The 22,260-nt window shown below is 38.8% G+C and overlaps 1 protein-coding gene across 1 annotated transcript in view; it reads right to left on the bottom strand.

The window, feature by feature from the left end:
* Positions 1 to 15,797: 15,797 nt before the first annotated feature.
* atp10b (ATPase phospholipid transporting 10B) overlaps positions 15,798 to 22,260 on the bottom strand; it is a gene marked incomplete at both ends in the record, with an annotated part of 56,034 nt that continues 49,571 nt past the window's right edge. Inside the window, 6 exons of the mRNA XM_081382108.1 lie at positions 15,798 to 15,809; positions 15,907 to 16,107; positions 17,516 to 17,641; positions 19,430 to 19,506; positions 19,627 to 19,927; positions 22,073 to 22,257. Of these exons, the coding sequence (XP_081238234.1) occupies positions 15,798 to 15,809; positions 15,907 to 16,107; positions 17,516 to 17,641; positions 19,430 to 19,506; positions 19,627 to 19,927; positions 22,073 to 22,257 (902 nt within the window). The remainder of the gene's footprint in view (positions 15,810 to 15,906; positions 16,108 to 17,515; positions 17,642 to 19,429; positions 19,507 to 19,626; positions 19,928 to 22,072; positions 22,258 to 22,260) is intronic.

Below are 22,260 nucleotides of genomic sequence, written 5' to 3' on the forward strand. Positions count from 1 at the left end.
TGTGTATTCTGTTCATATTTATATAGGTTTTGAATTTAATATTTGTAATTTACACTTGTGTAGTTTTAAATGTGTTAAGTTTGAATTTTTGTGTGCATGTATACATTTTATGTACGTGTCTTCTCTACATTTTTGTGTAGGTTTTAAATAGTTTTAAATAGGTTTTTAATGTGTACTGTTCGTACACATTTGCATTGGTTTTGAATTTATTATGTGTGTTGTTACACTTGTGTATTTTGAATGTATGTACACAATTATGTATATTTAGGCTGTAAATGCTAGACTCCCCAATATTTAGTTTTGTAATAAATATATTTGTTAAAACATATGTATTGTTTTATACAAATACAATCTGTATTTGAAAACAAAGTGTATTTAATTTATTAAAATAATGCCATAAATAAAAATAAATAATAAACTCAGATGTTGGGTTACTTTAAACCCAACTGGCTGGTTAAAATAACCAACAGTTGGGAAAGTGCTGTAAAACCCCATAGTTGGGTTACTCGTTGGGTTATTTTTAACCCAACATTATTAAATGAGTAGCCTGTAAAATAGGCTACAAGTACAGCATTAAAAAAGGTAAATGTGCACGCGCATTAAACATCCAATTTAACACAGTGACGGATTCAGATACATTTATAAATGACCTGATCAAAAACACAATAACAATTTGACTTGAATGACACTGAAATGACATCTATAGGATGCGCGCGCTCTGGTGCGGTGGAGTTGTCGCGCGCGAGTCTGATCCATCATGTTCTCTCGCGCTCACGTGCCAGAGTGGTCTCCCAGTTCAGAGAGCAGTGGAGCTGTGGGAGCAACAGAGAATCATACACACAGTCACAGATTGTGCAAATTGCAAGTAAAACTTCACAGCATAGTAAATAATGTGTTTTGGGATGGTATGCCTTTCTATGTTGATGCGGAAGCTTGGAACAAGTAGGCTATCTTAGTCGACTTCAGACTCTTCTCTCTGGTGTAGCCTACAACGTTGGCTAGAACATATCAGTAGTTGCTGAGATTTGGGGTCTGTATATCTATGTGTCTATAAAGCGTGGGCTGTAGCCATAGCATAGACAGTAAAAGAAATATAGAGAGAAATCATCGCTTAGAAAACATTGATTTGTGACCAATATGCCATACTAACTGTATTTTAATGTATTGGTTGTTTAGTTTTAGTATGCCCATAGTAGGCTTTGTACAGTGTATATAATATAATACACAGTGTGCAATCAAAACATCTGACCCACTAGTGAAATACTGTATTTTCTGATTAATGCAAAAGTTTCTTTACAAATTATATTGTCAGCATATCAATTTGTTTAAAAAGTTTACTTGAAAAAATAGCCTAACTAGTCTAAAATCTTGGAATTTCTTAGGTTATTTGGCATCAGCTTGAGCTGCAAAATCATGTTCTTGTGCTGCAGTGGAAGAAAGATCATCTGACCTTTTGAATTCACATAGTAAATGTCATATTTTTATTAGTGAGTACATTTTTCAAAATCCTGTTTAGTTATTACGGAACCCCTAAAGGGACATGGTGGTGGAAAAAATTTGGGATGGGAGTAAAAAATATTTCCCAAATCTTTTGCGTTCTCTTGCAAAGATATTTGTGTTCACAACAGGTTTTGCGAGAGAATGCAAAAGATTTGAAAAATATAATTTTCCCCATCCCAAATTCTTTCCACCCCCATATTCCTTTAGTGAGTAACAGCTTTTTTAAAAAAAAAATCCTATATTCCCAGTGTGGTCTCAGGCTTTTCAGCACTGTATATCCTATACTGTATGTGTCTTGAATATATACCGTTCAAAAAGTTTTTGTTATTTATTGCCTGCTGTATGATCATCATTGCACTAAATGTCCAAATGCTTTTTGGAGCCACTGTAGTTTTGTCTCTGAAATCTGAATCCTGGGATTTTTCCACTATACAGGATCGGCCCAATAGAGGCATCCGGTCAGCGGGTGAAGGTTATTGCGCGTTACTGTCTTTCCTCGTGGCAAAGTAAATTGTTTAAATGAAATACATTTTTTCATATGTTTGTGTAATGCACAGTACAGTGTTGAAAAGTACATTTTTGTAAAGATCCAAAAAACAAAACAAAATGTTATGCATGTGCAGTATGTAGTTTTAAGAAAATAATTAAGAAAAGGTCAAAATTGTCATTTTAAAAATACCAAAAGATTGAATTTTTTCAAAACAAAAAATATATGTTTCCAGGTTGACAGCTGCACAGAATCTGAAGCAGCCTGAGACATTCTCTCACAGCTGGTGAACTGCACTGTTTAGACACTGGGTCTGATTTCCACAGCATGACCAAGCATCATGGACGTGTCTGAGGTACAACAGAAACCTGTTCACCCTTTCCGTACGACATACTAGCTGAATATGACATCAAACATCTGTTTTAAAACTTGTCGCTTGTTCAAAACTACTAGAATGTCTCAGCTGTCAAACTTCTGTACCATGTAATTTCACCCTCCACAAAATCCTGACAGTTTAAACACCGCTGTATAACTAGTATTGAAAGTGACAAGTTGAAGCTCGTTGTGGCTTGCTTAGTCACAAAAGATTTAAAAACAAAGAAAGCTGTGCTTCTTTATTTAACTGTACAGCACTCAAAAGGTACCATCTTGATGGAGGAGATTCATCACTGATCAGTGTGATGGCTTCCAGATGGCTCTGTTGTTTGTGTCCTTATTTCTATTTACTGTCGTCGTATTATGCAACATCCAGAAAGATGTGGATGAGTCAGTGCCCTCACCTGGATGCTGAATTATCCTTCAAGCGTCATTTCACTCTGTCTAGTGTTCTCTGTTGAGGTCAGGGCCATATAAGGAGGCAATGGATGAGGTTCTTCTCAAAACTTTCTGATGAGGAAATAATCTACCGTACAAAAACAGACCTAATGTAAGCTGAGAGGTTGTAAATCAATGTTGATCAAAATCAATCTGTTTGCATTTTTTCAACTTATTTTTTAAATAGTTGTGTTTAACATCTGAATTTGTGGTGCGAAAACTACATTACCCATGATGCTCTACAGAACCCTCCACCAATCAGATAGTTGCGGCGAGCAAATTGTACCAAAAGAGCTCTAAAGGAAACGCTCAGTTCATGAAGCACTGCGGATGATTTATTCAAGTTGTTGAGTCTCGCTTTTTGCTTTCAAAATACTTAAATATTTGTGTGTATTTTGTGTGTGTATATATATATATATATATGTGTGTGTAAGCACAGCAGTGGTTCATGGCATTGTAGTTCTTTCCCTCACTAAAGCCGTTCACAGTCTTCTGCCTTTTTGTCCGAATTTCAAATACTTTTTGCTTCAAATCAAAGTTTGTAATGTTGTGATTCACCTCGTAGCTGGCTGAATTGGTCCATGGCTTAAACACTTTTAAGAATACTAGAAAAAATGAATGGAATAAATACTTCCAGAACAAATGGCACTGAAAAAGCGGGTGGGCACTAATGCACTCTATAAAACAAAGCAAATATTAGTAACACCGTCCAACAGTTACACCAGTGGATTCAATTCCAGAAAGAGGCAACATCTATTGGCCTAATTGAGTCAAACTGGTGGAAAAGGATGAACTTATTAGTTAATTACCACTTCAACGAACCAAAATTAGCTTGAAATATCTTTAAACACGAAATGTGGTTTGAACAAGGCCTCAAGTTGTTTTAAACCTGCATGGGTTTCTTTCTTCTGTTGAACACAAAAGAAGATATTTTGAGGATATGGGCAACCAAACAGTTGATGGACCCCATTGACTACCATAGTATGGATAAAAAAAAAAATACAATGGAAGTCAATGGGGACTAGAAACTGTTTGGTTACCAAAATTCTTCAAAATATCTTCTTTTGTGTTCAACAAAAGAAAGAAACCCTTGCAGGTTTGGAAAAATTTGAGGGTGAGTAAATTATGTAAGGGTTAATGCCCGACGAGGTGTCCATTATCAGGTATTATACCATGGTCTGGGTGAATACTCGATTCTGATTGGCTGCAGGGTGTCCGTTAAAAAGTGATAATGTACACCTAGGAAAGGCATCCCATCAATTTGCCTGATGACAGTTCTAAATGATTGCGCTGGCTCAAACTCACTGATCAACTGCTGCAGTCGGGTCGCTGTGGCCATGTTGCTTGGCAACGCCTGTATATGGGAGATATTAAATAGTGCGCTCGACTTAATAAATAAAAACCCTCACGATTTTTACTCTAAAACACATTAAAGTATTATTAATTGATTAAATATTTCTTTCTTTCGTAAGTGACCATGGTATAAGCGGGTTAATGCCCTTCGAGGTGTCCATTATCAGGTTTTAATGGACTTCGGCGGAGGTTCACGCCTCGCCGAAGTCCATTAATACCTGACAATGGACACCTTGAAGGGCATTAACCCGCTTATACCATGGTCACTTACGAAAGAAAGAAATATTTAATCGGGACGCCTTTCCTAGGTGTACATTATCACTTTTTAACGGACACCCTGCAGCCAATCAGAATCGAGTATTCACCCAGACCATGGTATAAGTCATAATATTCATTTTTAGGTGAACTATCTCTTTAAAAGCTCTAACCTTACTGAGGATTTGATGTTAGATAACTAGAAAAATAACAAAATCAACAATACATGAAACATGATTTTCACTGTACTGTATTGTTGTAGTTATTATTTTTATATAAGAATATAAGTTTTATGTTTATAGTTCATGACATGTTTGAAAATTAACCAGCATGCCTACAAAACAAATAGCACCATAGCGGGGTGACCTCATGAAATAATGAAATAATGCTTCATGTAAAGGGTATGAGAAGCCAGAGGCACTGACTTTGCCTGTCTTGTCTGGTCTGTTCTCAGTCACACTTTGTCTCAGCACTGACGGTGGTGTTTTTGAATTCCAAGTCTCTGTCCTCTATAAAAATGGATGACACACCGGCTGATGACCCTTCCCTGAAGGTACTGGTCGCCAACAACAGTGACACGCTCAAGCTGCTGAAGATGAGTAGCTGTCCTCATGTATCTCATGCAGGTCAGTGCGTCACCATCTGAGTCATTGCAAAACTAATAGGTTAGGATTTAGACTGAAAATGAACTTGGTTTCAAGTCCTCAAGAAATCAAAATGGACCCGTTTTCTTTTTTAATACCCATTGCTCTTATTAATCTAATTCACTTACAGTACGCACAAGCTAAAGCGAAGCTAAAATCTTGTCATTGACAAGGCACACACTTTAAACTCACACTTGAATATCTGTTTTTTTAATTATATTATTATCAACATCCAAATTATTGGGTGATTCATGGAGTTTGTGAAGATGTGTGGCGGCCGCTTGAGCCAGCTGTCCATCATGGAGGAGGTGCTCATTGCTGACAACACCTTTATGTACAACATCGAGCAAATCCACAGCGAGGTCTCCTAACATTTTTGGTTTCCTGATATGATGCCCACATGTTAGATGCATTAAAGCATTTAGATATCCACTTTAGTCTACCTATGTGAACAGGCAGTCTGCATTTGGCAGCAATTAGACAGAACTGGGTGATTAAAATTTAGCATGGGAAACAGAACATCTGACTACACATCTGGATCATTAGTGTGGAAGTGCTGCTGTAGTAAAACATGATTTGTGATTGGAGCTCAGAGATGGGATTTGAATACAAAGTGTTTACAGTTCCACACAAGTGCACACACACATGAAACCGGTTCTTATTGTAAAATTCATCGGCCCGCTGGGACTTGTTAAATTGCTTGTGTTTTATGGCCTAACCTTTCTTCTATTGCCCAGAATACATTAAGCTAGTTAGGGAAAAAAGGAAGACTTTTCTTTATAGTTTATAAAAATGACAAATCTTAACACTTACTTTAAGGTTTCATTCGTTAACATTAGTTAACATGAACTAACAATAAGCAATATTTCTACTACATTTACTAATCTTAGTTCTCAATCTTTGTTAATCTCAACATTTATATGATCAAATTTCTATTAGTTAATGCACTGTGAACTAACATGAATGTCAATGCATTACATGAGCTAACAATGAGAAATATGTTTTTCAGCATTCATTAACCTTTGTTAATATTAGTTAATGATTTTCATTAAGTAATATTAACAAAGGTTAATGTATGCTGTAAAAACATATTTCTCATTGTTAGCTCATGTAATGCAGTTACTCAAATGTGACCTTATTGCAAAGTGACTTTTACAGAATAAACAGGTTAATTTATTAATTATATTTCACTAAATTAAAAACAGTAATTCTCTGGCAATGAATAACTTTACACATAACTTATTTTATTTGTACACTATATATATAATAAATTCATTTTGTACTTGTGCAATGCAAATCTTTAAATGACAATTGAGTACAGAACATTCTGGCGCCTATAAAACACTGTGTTGTTTATTTTTAGATTTATAAACATTCAAAGTAAAATATGCATTTACACTGTCCTCGTGTTACTCTGATCATCGAAATGATACTGTATAAAGTATCTCTTCTCATAGGACTTTGCATATCTAGACTTTGGTGTATAAATAGCAAACCAGTGCAACTGATGTCATTTACAGTAATTCAAAAAACAAGCTTTAGCTTTACTGCTTTTTAAAAAAAAAACAAAAAAACATATTTTTGATAGTATGTGGAATACTCAATATTAATGTACATTTCAAAGGAAGGTCAATATTACAAACTGTGTTATTTTTTTGTTTGTATTTCTTTTGAATTTATTTGTGGTCTCTTTGTTTAAAGGGGAGGTCAGATCGGGTTGATGGTTGGATTTAACAATTTTGACTTTCCACAATAGATCAAACTATTAAAAAAACATCCACAATTGAAATGCATAAAAATAAAAAGTGCATTTTTATAGTTTTATATTCCATTCACCTACTACAGAATCAAATAGCATCATTTAAAAGTCATTTTCCTATTTTGTTCATATTACAAACATGAATCATGATGTAATTTTCATAACAGATATAGAAACCCATACTTCTAAACATTGCTTCTTGAATTATATTAAAATGTTTACGTACATAATATTTCATTACAAACGGCATCATACAATTTCATTACAAACGTACATTTACATATTACATAGGTTTTTTATCAAATAATATTTTAAATGACCCTTTTCACACAAAAAATGACATTTGTTTGTATATATTAAAATTTTAAAAATCATATAAAAAAATTATGTATAATTTAATTTAGCAGTTCAATTTCAATTAAAGCTTGTTCACCTGTAGTTCCCGCCTTTAAAGAAATCCTTCAGTAAGTGACATGAAACACTGTCACGTGGTTTTAATAAATGGATGATAGTATTCGCAGTTCGTCAAACTGCCACCAGAGAGCAGAAGCGGCCCGTCAGAAACATGTCTGTCATCATTACATAAAACCGCCCTGGGTTCTGCAAATAGAAGCAGCGATGGACACTTTTTTTCCCCTGACGGTGGTGTATGTTACACACATGCTGGAAGGATGGGGAAAAGAGACACGCTCGCTCGGCTATGATCTGTCTGAGCGTGAGGTCATCACTGACCCCGTCATGAGTGAAGAACGTCAGCCAGACGTCAGCAGTGCAATTAAATATTCAAATGTCGGCGTAGGACTGTGTGATCTGCCTTAGTGTATTACACGCACCCGCACACAGACATCATCAACAAGCCTTATGAGCCAATCAATTTATTAGGAATTAAGAAGAAGAAGAGGATCCAGCCTCCTTAATCTCACTGGTGCTTGTATTTCTGTCAGCATGCACAACAAGCTCTGAATAAATGAACCAAGATATTATGTAACATCTGCAAACCTCAATTATTACATGAGCAGCTCAAAGCGCAAATGCATACAAATGTGGTCCACATGACAACAAGAAGTTGGTTTCGCAGAAGGGAAAAGGCTCAGCTGCATCCACCGAACAGATTACTTTCACGCCGCTGAGAAATTATATGCATGTATTGATCAAGTGTGGACTGAACCGCCCAGAAACAAGTGAAGATCATGCAAATGGTTTGTGAGAGCAAAGAGCACATTCAAAATTGAAAAGCTCAGCTTCATTCCTTGGAGTACATGAGCACAGCAAAACCTGGCATCTAATGCCGCCGGAAGTTCCCTCTGCAGTGCATCCATGTGTGCAAAACATAAATATCTTTTCAGTTTTGGCAATTTTGTGTATTGAAGAATTCAAGCTTTGCGGCATTGTCATTCTCTGTGCATGAGGAAGGGTGGCGTGCCGGACTGTGGTGTGTACTTTATGCACTGGGGCAGGGAGAGGAGCTGTGTTCCTGGGATCTGAGAGAAGGAGAAATGCACGTGTCTCGGAGACCACGCCACTCTCTGATCCGCTGCTCCCGATGGGAGGGGGGGAGCCGCTCGAGATGCCGTGCGCTGAGGTGAGGGGAGGGTGCCAGAGTTCCCCTTAGGACATGCAAGGTGTACCTGAAAAAAAAAAAGTAAACAAGGGCCATGTTGAGAGAAAAGATGCATTTGCATTTGAAGTCCTGCATTCATTAGGGGTGTAATGATGCATCTATAAAAATCAGTGCATCAGTAAAATGATCAAATGTAATATGCTGCATTCACGCCATGTCGTAAATAAAGCTCTGTATGCTTTCGAATTGTTCTCGCGGTACTTTAATGTCATACAACGATTGGTCTGCGCAGCGCCGCTTCACACCTCTTTAAAGGCCCAGTGAAGTGCTTTGAAACGCGCAGCATTATTCAATGTGTTGACGTAATTTCTACTGAAACAGGAAGACGGGCGGGACATATCTAACAGCTCCTCCCCTTTTTTTAAATAGCCAATAGCATTTAGTTTATATCACATCTTGGCCAGAGCTGTTGAACTCAGTAAAGCCGCAGTTTCCACCTAATCTCCTCCATATCGCTTTAAAATATAGCATTATGTGGCGAATTCAAATGGGTCCGAGTCTGATAACGTTCTCTGGTCTGCGCCGACTCACACATATTATCTGCTCGGTGATGTCGTGTCTCTGGACCGGAGCAGACTGTGTGTGCGCTACGGTGGTTCAGTGACACTAACGTGAAACCAGACTTCATTCGTTCATGTAAAGGGTGACCAAGACCTGAAAATGGGAGCTTTGTCCCGTATTTATTTATGTCTGCATTATTTTATTTCTCCCCTGAAATTACAATACCACACAATAAGAAATGACGATTTAAAACGTTATCATCCAATGTGATGGCAAATAGGCCATGTAATGTAAATCAATATTTACATAGTGTAATAGTAGTACATTTATCTCACACACAAAATCACTTCTACTGTCCTTCAACTGAGCAATAACCAGATGGTCACTCTATTCATGTATGACATCTAAACAACATCATTGATATGATGCTATTATACGCATAATGGTAATGCTAAACTTTGGTTACCTTGGCAGTAAAGCAACAACAGTTGTTAAAATGCAGACGAGGTAAAACATGGGATCGGCCATTTGTTTGTGCATGATCCAGTAAGGGTTGGAGGGATGGTTGCAGCTAGTACAGATGGCGCTGTAGGCCAGATTCACGATGAAGTACACCAGCACACTGCCGATCATGATCACCCAGTGCACCACCGTCTGCAAGTCAAACACAAAGGGGTCATTTCATTAAAAATACTTTTTTATGCATGTTTTTACATAGAGAATAATTGAGACGCATGCTATAACCGTAAAAACCTCTAAAATGTAAAAAAAAAAAAAAACATTAATTGAAAATAAGCTGCAAAAAAGATTGACTGTTTTTGGAATATTCAAATATTAAAGGAATACTCCACCGTATTTTCATATTAAACTATGTTATTCCCTTAACTAAGACGAGTTGATACATACCTCTCTCGTCTCAGTGCGTGCACTAAATCGCTCTGTCTTGCGGCGAAACTTTTTTAGCACTTAGCTTAGCCCAGTTCATTCAATAGGTGCCAAGCAGAGAAGCAACAAAACACCTTGACGTTTTCCCTATTTAAATACAGTTACTCGCGTAGTGTAACTCGACCTAGGACGGTGACACAAAACAAAACGTTGCGCTTTTCTAAGCGTGTAAAATGGATAACTATATTGTATGGCGGAATACCATAGCAAGTGCTTGGAAGCACTTCGACTTGGGCGCAGTAATATCTTCACCAGAGGGAGCGGGGCCGGTGAGAGGATTTTTCACGAGTGAAGATATTACTCCGCCAAGTCGAAGTGCTTCCAAGCACTTGCTATGGTATTCCGCCATACAATATAGTTATCCATTTTACACGCTTAGAAAAGCGCAACGTTTTGTTTTGTGTCACCGTCCTAGGTCGAGTTACACTACGCGAGTAACTGTATTTAAATAGGGAAAACGTCAAGGTGTTTTGTTGCTTCTCTGCTTGGCACCTATTGAATGAACTGGGCTAAGCTAAGTGCTAAAAAAGTTTTGCGCAAGACAGAGCGATTTAGTGCACTCACTGAGACGAGAGAGGTATGTATCAACTCGTCTTAGTTAAGGGAATAACATAGTTTAATATGAAAATACGGTGGAGTATTCCTTTAACACACAATCAACAAATTTTATTATTATTCTAGTTAGAAGAACATACTTTTATTCTAGTTGTATACACTATCATTTATATGTTTGGGGTCTGTAAGATTTTTTAACGTATTTGAAAGAAGTCTCGTATGCTTACCAAGACTGCGTTTATTTAATAAAAATAAAAAAATACAGTAAAAAGACTAATATTGTGAAATATTATTACAATTCAAAATATCTTTTTTCTATATGAATATACACTGAACAAAATTATAAACGCAACACTTTTGTTTTTGCCCCCATTTTTCATGAGCTGAACTCAAAGATCTAAGACTTTTTCTATGTACATAAAAGGCCTATTTCTAATTTTATTTTTGGTGATTTTCCTTTTTTTTTTTTTATTGTGACAGGACAGTAGAGAGATGACAGGAAACGAGGTGGGAGAAAGACGGGGGATGGGATCGGGAAAGGTCCACGAGCCGGGACTCCAACTCGGGCCGCCTGAGCGCAAAGGCGCTACATGTCAGCGCACTGACCACGAGGCCATTGGCGCCGACACAAAAGGCCTATTTCTCTCAAATATTGTTCACAAATCTGTCTAAATCTGTGTTAGTGAGCACTTCTCCTTCGCCGAGATAATCCATCCACCTCACAGGTATGTGTCACGTTTTGGTTTTGTCATTGTCATGTTTCTGTGTCTTGTCATTGGTTAATTGTCTGATCATTGTTCACAGGTGTCTCTTGTATTGTCATTAGTCCTGTCTTATGCCCTCATGTTTGCCATGTGTCTTGATCAAGTATTGTTTCCTGTAGAACACTTTGTAAGTCTATGTTCATGTTCATGTTTTCATTTTGAGTTTTTCATGCCACGCCATGTTTTTGTTTCATGTTTGATCTTATTTGTAATAAACTGCACTTGGGTTCTCAATAATCTTGACTCCAGTGGATCCCTTACAGAATACTTGACCGACTATGAACCCAGCAGTTGCCCTCCTTTGTCTTCGACAAGACAACCGGGCCATCGAGGATTATGTGGCAGAGTTTTGTGAACTCTCTCACCTGTTGGACTTTAATGATGAGGCCCTCAAGGACATATTTAGGGTAGGTTTGAATGAGCCTGTTTGCCTGGAGGAAAAATTAATTGGTCTCTGGCACAATACAAAGACTATGCCCTGTTATTGAGCGGTTCCTCATTTACAATGGGTTTTGCAGAGGAGCCCCGCAAAACCGCAGTATCTGCCAAGCCTGAGCTACTTCATGTCATGCCTGCCAGCCAAGCCTGAGTCTCTTTACGTCATGCCTCCCAAGTCTGAGTCTCTTCACGTCATGTCTGCCAAGTCTGAGTCTCTTCACGTCATGCCTCCCAAGTCTGAGTCTCTTCACGTCATGCCTGCCAAGTCTGAGTCTCTTCACGCCATGCCTCCCAAGTCTGAGTCTCTTCACGTCATGCCTGCCAAGTCTGAGTCTCTTCACGTCATGCCTGCCAAGTCTGAGTCTCTTCACGTCATGCCTCCCAAGTCTGAGTCTCTTCACGTCATGCCTGCCAAGTCTGAGTCTCTTCACGTCATGCCTGCCAAGTCTGAGTCTCTTCACGTCATGCCTCCCAAGTCTGAGTCTCTTCACGTCATGCCTGCCAAGTCTGAGTCTCTTCACGTCATGCCTCCCAAGTCTGAGTCTCTTCACGTCATGCCTGCCAAGTCTGAGTCTCTTCACGTCATGCCTGCCAAGTCTGAGTCTCTTCACGTCATGCCTCCCAAGTCTGAGTCTCTTCACGTCATGCCTGCCAAGTCTGAGTCTCTTCACGTCATGCCTCCCAAGTCTGAGTCTCTTCACGTCATGCCTGCCAAGTCTGAGTCTCTTCACGTCATGCCTGCCAAGTCTGAGTCTCTTCACGTCATGCCTCCCAAGTCTGAGTCTCTTCACGTCATGCCTCCCGAGTCTCTTCACGTCATGTCTGCCAAGTCTGAGTCTCTTCACGTCATGCCTGCCAAGTCTGAGTCTCTTCACGTCATGCCTCCCAAGTCTGAGTCTCTTCACGTCATGCCTCCCAAGTCTGAGTCTCTTTACGTCATGCCTCCCAAGTCTGAGTCTCTTCACGTCATGTCTGCCAAGTCTGAGTCTCTTCACGTCATGCCTGCCAAGTTTGAGTCTCTTCACGTCATGCCTCCCAAGTCTGAGTCTCTTCACGTCATGCCTCCCAAGTCTGAGTCTCTTCACGTCATGCCTCCCAAGTCTGAGTCTCTTCACGTCATGCCTGCCAAGTCTGAGCTTCTTCACGTCAGGCCTGCCCAGCCAGAGACTGTTCATGTCATGCCTGATGTGCTTGTGTCTTCGGACAAGATGGCCGCCGTGCTTGAGTCAGCTCTGGAAGATGCAGAGCTGCAGTGTTTTATGTTTAAAGGGATGGTTTGGAGTAATTTCAACCTAGGGTCCTTTGCAGTATGACCTTGAGCCAACTCTTTGGTTATGCAAACCGATATTTGCAGCAGCTGTCCGGGTGGCTGGTCTCAGACGATCTTGGAGGTGAAGATGCTGGATGTGGAGGTCCTGGGCTGGTGTGGTTACACATGGTCTGCGATTGTGAGGCCGGTTGGATGTACTGCCAAATTCTCTGAAACGTCTTTGGAGACGGCTTGTGGTAGAGAAATGAACATTCATTTCACGGGCAACAGCTCTGGTGGACATTCCTGCTGTCAGCATGCCAATTGCACGCTCCCTCAAAACTTGCAACATCTGTGGCATTTTGCTGTCTGATAAAACTGCACATTTTAGAATGGCCTTTTATTGTGGCCAGCCTAAGGCACACCTGTGCCATAATCATGCTGTCTAATGAGCATCTTGATATGCCATACCTGTGAGGTGGATGGATTATCTCGGCAAAGGAGAAGTGCTCACTAACACAGGTTTAGACAGATTTGTTAACAATATTTGAGAGAAATAGTCCATTTGTGTACATAGAAAAAGTCTTAGATCTTTGAGTTCAGCTCATGAAAATGGCGGCAAAAACAAAAGTTTATAATTTTGTTCAGTGTATATTAAAATGTAATTAATTCCTGTGACGGTAAAGCCGAATTTTCAGTATTATTACTCCAGTCTTCAGTGTCACATGATCCTTCAGAAATCATTCTAATATGATGATTTGATGCTCAAGAAATATTTCTTATTATTATCAATGTTGAAAATAGTTGTGCTGCTTCATATTTTCATGGAAACCGTGACAGATTATTTTCAGGATTTTTTGATGAATAGAAAGTTCAGAAGAACAGCATTTAAATGTATAAATGTTATTACTGTCACTTTTGATCAATTTAATGTGTCCGTACATAATTAAAGTCTCAATTTCTTAATAAATACTATTGACCCCAATCTTTTGAATGGTAGTTTATAACTAACAATAAGAGATGCAGACAAAGTAAACATGCTTTAACAAAAATGTTCTTATTCATTTCACACACAAAAAATGCTAGCCATTCATAACCAAGACCTAGGGCCCTATCTTGCACCCAGCGCAACTGACTTTGTACACCGACGCATGTATCATTCCTATTTTGCACCCGCGCAAAGCGGACTTTTCCCTCCACAGATGCACGTCGGTAAGTTAGGAAATACACTTGCGCTCCCCAGGGCGGTTCAGCGCAAAGAGGAGGCGTGTTCCTGCGCAAACGTTCCTTCATGCTATTTTGCAGGTTTAGAAAACAATTGCGCCACTAACCAGGAAAAAATAGTTTAAAGTCAGTGGCGCGTTGCACATGTTATTTATATGCTATTTTAAGGGCGCATGCTTGGCCATAATCAATGTAGCGTGTGCACAATATGCATACACTTTGATTCTCTCATCTACACAGAAGCAGCAGTTTTCATTTTTGCAAATCACACATTATTACAATAGATAGATAGATAGATAGATAGACAATTTATTATAAAAGCATACATCTAGCTTACACATTTACCCAAATTATCATACGCTTGTTTAACCGAAGTTAATTTGGGTGGGTTTCTCCATTTCAATGTAACTCCTCTCTCTTTTACGGCCGTGACGAGAGCGTTGCTCTCCTTGGCTGTGAACCGCTCCTGGCGCGCACCTAGCAAATCCGCCGTTACAATAGCAATCCGCTATGGAAAAAGCGCGTCTGCTCTTAAAGGGAATGTGAGATGACGCTCTGATTGGTTTACTTCACGTTACGCCCAAACCACACCTATGAATAATGAAGCTACTTCAGACCAACCCCATTTAGATTTGCGCCGGGCGCAAGAGTCATTTATCCCGCCGGGAAAATAGCAACAGCGCCAAAGACCCGCCCACAAAGTTACTTGCACTTTGCGCTTGACACTTGCGTTTCAGATCGTTAAAATAGGGCCCCTAGTCTTAAAGGTACAGTAGCAAAAACTATCACAGAGACCTTGACTAACACTATAATTTGGCACCAGGGAACAAAAGTGGTAGTTTTTGCAGAACAATCTGATTGTTATTATAATACACTAAACGCACTGTATTCTATCCCTCACAGCCTCGTTTTCATTCCTGTCAAAGATTGAATATGGTGGTACCCTGACCACACTCTATACGAAGTGAATGTGATAGATGCCGTGTGATTGTGTTCTGCAGTGATGAATTGGAGCGTAAACTCACCCAGCTCTTGATCTCAATGGCCAGATGCAGGATGATGGTGAACAGAGAGACCGTGTTCATGGGAGTGCCGAACGAGAATATGCCGATGTCTGAACCGTTGTATGTCTTGAGAAAGTACAAGTAGTGATCAGATAACAAGTTACTCCAAACACATGATGCAGAAACAGAAAAGAGACTGAACAGATGTTCTTACCCAGTATGGAATAAAAAAGCACACTAGACTCTGATAGAAAGCATCTAGAATTGCAATCCAAAACGTTGAACGTCTGTAGCCCTGTATCAAACGTTTAAATGTGTTACAAGACATGCAATGCTTTACCATGGTTAGATACTTGTAACTTGCTATGGTATTTGTTATTAAAATAATAGCTGAACGCATTTAGAAAATATAACTACAACTGCCATGGTTGAATTAAATTGATTTTCTAACACTGTTATTCATTTATACTATGAATTTTCAGTTACACTTTATTTCGAAGGTCCACTTTAGACATTCTACTAACTACAAGTAAATTTGTAACTACATGTCAACTATCTCTCTTTAGAGTATTAATAGACTGTAGTAGTAGACTGTAGTTGACTAATATGGTTAGGTGTTGACATGTAGTTGCAAAGTTATTTTTAGTCAGTAGAATGTTTTTTGGGGGAGCCTAGAAATAAATTGTTACTGAATTTTCTAATAGAAATATCTTTTAACCCAATTACCCCAGACATGAGTTAAGATAGTGGTATAGTAATGATAGATTGTCATAAGTGACAGTGTGATTTCTCACCTCTGAGTGCTGTCCTCTCTTATATAGCTCGGGCAGGCTCAGTAAAGTGGAGTCTGACACCTCTTTGTCCATTATCCCAAACATGATGGGAGGAGCCGAGGTGAAGAGCAGGTTGAAAAATATCATGAGCCAGTAGTCGATCATGGCTGTGGCAGAGAAGCCACAGTAGAACTGATACCAGAACAGCAGATTCACATACGCCTGCATGAGATAATACAGGTTAGTTAATGCAAGTTAGTTAAACAAGTGTTAATGCTAATTACTTATATTTCATAAGTGGTTTAACCCTTAAATGGGCAACGTGCAATACTCTTTAATCACTTGTAGGAGGCATAAGGGAGAATTTTTCGTCCAATTCTGGATAAATCATTATCATAGTTGAGTCTGTTTGGAGTATGTGGATCATGTGACTTGGTTCAAAGATTTTCTGTGCTGGTTTTGTCAGTTTGACCTAAAGCCATAGTGCTGAACATTTTCTGACTTCTAAAATTCTAGAAAGTAGGCATATTTTTTGGGTCTCGTTCCAGGACCCTGGCCCTTAGGGAAGATCCCTTTAGGCCCTCCTGGTCTTTGGGCCCCCTGTACAGTCCCCCCTTCTCAATCTATGTATTTTGAGTTGAAAAATGGTGCAACTGTTAATATTCACATGTAAAACTGGTATCATTACGCTTAGTAGACTACATCTTTGCATTGTGCTGGCTTGTTTGTTAAAAAACTCAATCCCACAATGTTAGGGTTTGGCCAGGAAGTTGCTATAAGTTTGCTAAGGTGTTCTGAGAGTTTTTGGCTCGTTGCTATGCTGCTGCTAGGTTGTTTTGGGTGGTTTCTAGGTTGTTGCTAGGTGGTTGCTTAAAGGAGAACTCCGGTCAATTTTAACATTGAGCTAATTTTTTTGTAAATTTGGAGTGCTGTCAATACAGAGAACAACGACAAAAATCGGTGTTGTCTACACCGTGTTATCCTCTTTTTAAAATTTGCACCCTTTTGACTTCAATGGGGCAATATTTAAACCTGCTTTTAGCCTCTTAACATCCTTGATGTGTCATTACAAGTGCCCAGCCAATGTGAGTGATTCCTTTAGAGTTAACACGGGTGAATCTGACTGCAGTAGATGTGAAAGATATGAATAAAAATGAAGTTAATTCGGCCAGCGCTCATACCTGTATTTACATCCTGTTTTCGGTTGAAGTCCAAAGTAGTCGATTGTCGAGTTCACGCGCGTGATCATAGGTAACTAAACATATGCGCGTGAACTCGACAATCTACTACTTTGGACTTCAACCGAAAACAAGATGTAAATACAGGTATGAGCGCTGGCCGAATTAACTTCATTTTTATTCATATCTTTCTCATCTACCGCAGTCAGATTCACCCGTGTTAACTCTAAAGGAATCACTCACATGACCTGTGCACTTGTAATGACACATCAAGGATGTTAAGAGGGTAAAAGCAGGTTTAAAATATGCCCCATTGAAGTCAACAGGGTGCAAATTTAAAAAAAATGAGCTCAATGTTAAAATTGACCGGAGTTTTCCTTTAATCGCTCAAGTCAAGCGCCACTCATTTCTTATACAAATGTAACAAAATTGGTTGCTATGGTGATAATTACCACATTCTTGTAGAAGAAATAGATGACCATGTTGGCTAGTCTTGAGTAGCACCAGTGTCCGTGAACCAGCAGCAGTCTTTGCAGGTGTTTAAAGCGAGTGATGGCAAAATCACTGGCCATGACGGCCTGCAAGACAAACACAGCACTTAAAGTCACCATGAAATCTAAACTGACAGTTCTTTTCTTATGGAATGTTTCTTAAAAATTATTTATTTGTTCGCATTATAGTGTTATTTTTAACTCTTTCCCGCCAGCGTTTTTTATTTAATTTTTTTTATTGCCAGCTACCACCAGCTTTTTTAATAATTTTCATAAAACTTTCATGGCCCGAATATCTGAACATGCAATATATCAAAAGAAAGAACAGAGCCTCTCCTTTTAAACAACAACAACAAAAAACCTGTTTTATTCTAACTGTGCATTCTTTTTTATCAACACTTGAATGTGGGTTTTATGAAACTTAGTAGCCGAAATTGCCTGCACGTTAAAAAAAAATTAATCATACAAAAAAATGTCTATCAAAAATGCATCTTTAATTTTAGTAACGCTGAAGGATGGAGCCAGATTTGCTTTTTAAACTTTAATGTTACATCAGTCATTCACGTTAGTGCTCGGCTAATGTATGTGCTGTTATTGATACAGTTAATGATACAGTTCCCACAATAAATTAGAAATATAAACATGGGTTTGTTGATGGATATAAACTTGTTAATGCTGATGGTGAGGAATTACAGCTGCAACATCTCATAATGTATGACAAACTGAGTAGCGCATCACTGAGAAACGTCCTGCTCGAGTTGTCCTTGCGATGGAGGTTCATGTTGAATAACTAGTTCTTCCAATGTTTCATCATTGGACTCGTGCTCGCATTGATATGGATGTCCTCGTTACTGTCTATATGACTATCCCCTACGAAAGCCTCCCCCTCCCCTTTCCCTCTGTACAGATAAAAACTGTTGTCAGGGGGATTCCCGTTCACATGGATCCGCGTTATTTGGCGATGTCGCTTTGTAAAGAAAGACTACGCGTTTCATCCGCACAAATAAGCATTCAAACGCGCATACCTATTGACTAAACACGTAGTATGCATGTGCATGCCATCACTGTTTTCACAGATTCACGTTTTTGAGATGATAACTGTATCGTTTTCTAAACTTATTTCAAAGTTATTTAAAAAAACCTATTTGATGAATGGTCGGAACACCTTAAAAGTTTTCGGCTGAGGTCGGTGATCGTGTAAGCGGCCCCAAAGTTAATAACTCATGATTTTTACAACGGAAATGAATCAATCAAAAACGTACTTAAACTGGACAATGCTTTTCTTCTAGAGCTGTGACTTTACTTGACATGACTGACTGTACAGTGTACAATCTCTGAAGACTGAGGAACACTCTGGAGCTGAAGTTCAGTTATGGTAATGGATGATTAGCTTCTGAATTATGCTGTAAGCAGTAGACCAATCACAACAGACTGGGCAATCTGGCCAATCAGAACAGTGTAAGCTCACGGAAAGGAGGGATTTAGAGAGACCGAATCATCCAACGAGTCAATTGAGAATCAAGTGTTTTTTGACTTTTGATGCATGTCAATCTGTTGTAGGAGACCTCCAAAACAAAATTAGGAACCTTTAGAATAGCATAATGGGGGTGCTTTAAAAATATTAACATGCCCCTCCCTCATTTCCCAATGGACAAAATCAAATCTAGCCCTACATTTTTTTTTCTCGTTCAGGAAGCTGTTTCACTCAGATATTCGTCACAATAGGAAAGAAACATCGATCACAATGGAGACTTAAAACACACCTGATCCAGTCAATCAGAAAATCCCTCTTTAAAAATTAAGGTCTTATTGATTGATACATTTCAGTGCCTTAACTTCACCAGGGAGTGGGTTACAAAACACAAAAACACAAACCTGCATTCCCTCTTGTCCAGAAACCCCAATGCCAACATCTGCAGCTTGAATCATGTTCACATCATTGGCGCCGTCACCTAAATCGACACAAATCATAATGTATCACAACAGAAAACATGTACTTCACAAACTTGCACTAAAGTAATCTTATAAATGATTTCAGAAACCCTTCCACCTCAAATCAAAGGTTTCATTACCTATAGCGAGGGTCATGACCCTCAGTTTCTGCCGTATGAGTTTGACCACACTGCTCTTCTGCAGCGGCGTCACTCGACAGCAAAGCACCGCACGACAGTGTTTGCAAAGCTCCACAAACTGCTCCACCAGGTCGTCTGACATGGCCATGCTCAGAGTCGGCCCATCTATCACCAGCCCGATACTGTGCTCCATCAGCGTAAACGCGGAGTTATTACCCCTGAACTGGACTTCCGCTCCGGCTGACGGGGAACTCCGTCGCAACTCTCCCAGTGTGTCCTCTAACCTCATCTTACACACAGACTGCAATATATAACAAGGATTGTATTAGTATTAACTACAAAAACATAAACTACATTCACATTATTTATTGCAGTGGAAAATGTATGCGTTTGCAATACATATACTTTAAGCTGATGATGTATATGATGTGTATTCAGTATACCCTCCCGTTCAAAAGTTTGGGGTGTGTAAGATTTTTTTATGTTTTTGAAAGAAGTCTCTCATGCTCAACAATGCTCAAACATACAGTAAAAACATTAATCGTCTGAAATATTATTACAATTTAAATGAACTGTTTTCTATGGAAGCTTGTTTCTGCCACAGAATAAAAAATAAAAACAGTAATTGCAACTTTTTTTCTCACAATTCTGACATTTTTTTTAATCCTCAAAAAGCCTAAACACTCTCAATAATCAAACCATTTGGATTTTCTGAGCAATATGATGTCATATTGCTAATGCTCCGCCCACGACCGCTAACGGACTGTCCCATATTAGCATATTTCACTTATTAGCATATTTCCGCCCTCGTCCATTTGTATACTGTCCACAAAGGCAGCACTTTATGTGTCTTGTGTGACACCCCCCACAGAAGAGAGGGCCCGAAACGGGTCGCTGTGAACAGAGCTGTTTTTGAGGAGGTAAAAAGGGTGTTGTTTTACACAACCATTGAGGAATTTTAACCAAAGTATGTTACAAAATTTTAATTATCCCATCCTATGACCCCTTTAAATTGTTTTATTCCAGTTTCCATCTTTTATAAACAAGCTTCCATGGTTTTCTATTTTAATATATTTTAAAATGTAGCTTAATTTATTACAGTTTGTAACATTATACGTTTGTAACATTATACATGTTTTACTGTCCCTTTTAATCAATTTAATGCATCCTTACTTAATAAAAGTATTTTATTTTTTTTTTAAATCACACTGACCCCAAACTTTTGAATGGTAGGGTACTTCAGCTACTATTGTATTGTATCCTTTTTACATCCATTTTTAGTCTATAAATGAAATAACATTTTAGACAAGCCAAAAATATGACAGATGTTTCTAAGCCAATGAGCTTTAAGCTGTGATGTTAGTAATTCATTTCTCATCATGCCTTCAGTTTGCTGTGAAGATCAACTGCAGCATCTGGCTCTGAAAACTGCAGCTGTCTTGTTATCACATGTGCATTGTGGAACACGTTAGCATGATGTCACATCAAGTTGGGCAGCATTGCAAATCTTATCTTAAATGAGATTACATGAATTGATAGGCTATCTTGCAATGGCAGCATGACCTAATTAATATTCATGAGTTGTGATATCACAATGTCATGAGGCACCCCATACTTATACTCACTCGCTATATGTTTTAACGTGACTGGTTTGAGAATATATCTAGGTTAAGGTTATGCCAAAATTAAATTTCAGTTGCTGCCCATTTCACTGTTACATAAATGGCTTATGAGTCTATCATTTTCCACACAGATTTCTATTTGGGGAATAAACTAATATACAAGATGATGACAAATAAATCTTGTACTTAAAAAAAAAAAAATACTACTTGGACAACAGAGAAAGAAGGTTTTAGATGCATAAGATGAGGGATTTCATAAAATGTGTGTGAAACAATATGTGAAAGTCTTCAGTAAGGGATTTAATGTTGAAATGAAACTAGAACGGTTTCCTGCCCTCCTCAGAAGTGTGAAAATGGGATTACAGAGCAGCAATATGAGCCATTCAGAATGGTGAATGCACTTTTTCTCAGCTCTCTTAAACACAGACTCAGGCAGACATGAAATGAAAAACAGCATATCTGACAAATTATTGCAAGCGCATTTATGTGTTTGAACACGCTGTGTAGAACTTCACTCTTGAGGGGATGAAACTGTGTAACACTGAAGCCTCTGTTGTCCCAGATAAACCAATTAACCCTTTTCCTTTTGTGCGGGTTCAGTGTTTTAAATCCCAAACACATGAAAAACCATCAACATGCTCATACTGAGATATGGTTGATCCTGTTGAAAAGACTCGATTTAAGTATGTTAATACGATGTTGAGCATAATTTTTGATGAGGCTGGTTGACTAATGGAAGTCAAAATCATTGGAAGTGTCTGGTCTGCTCAGTTATAAAAGCATTAGTTAGTTGGCCCCAAATGGCACAGTGTCAGATCAACTACCTTCCTGTTTGTGCTGAAGGTGAACACCAGGTCTTCATGGTCTAGCAGCTTGCAGGAGTATGCGATGTTGATAGCCGTCTCAGGTTTGTCCCCTGTCAGTACCCACACCTGCATGCCAGCCCGTCTCAGAGCCTGGATGGTTTCTGGGACACTTTCTTGGAGACGGTCCTCAATGCCGGTGGCCCCTG

This window comes from Scardinius erythrophthalmus, assembly GCF_964197995.2.
Source record: "Scardinius erythrophthalmus genome assembly, chromosome: 13".
Taxonomy (NCBI): domain Eukaryota; kingdom Metazoa; phylum Chordata; class Actinopteri; order Cypriniformes; family Leuciscidae; genus Scardinius; species Scardinius erythrophthalmus.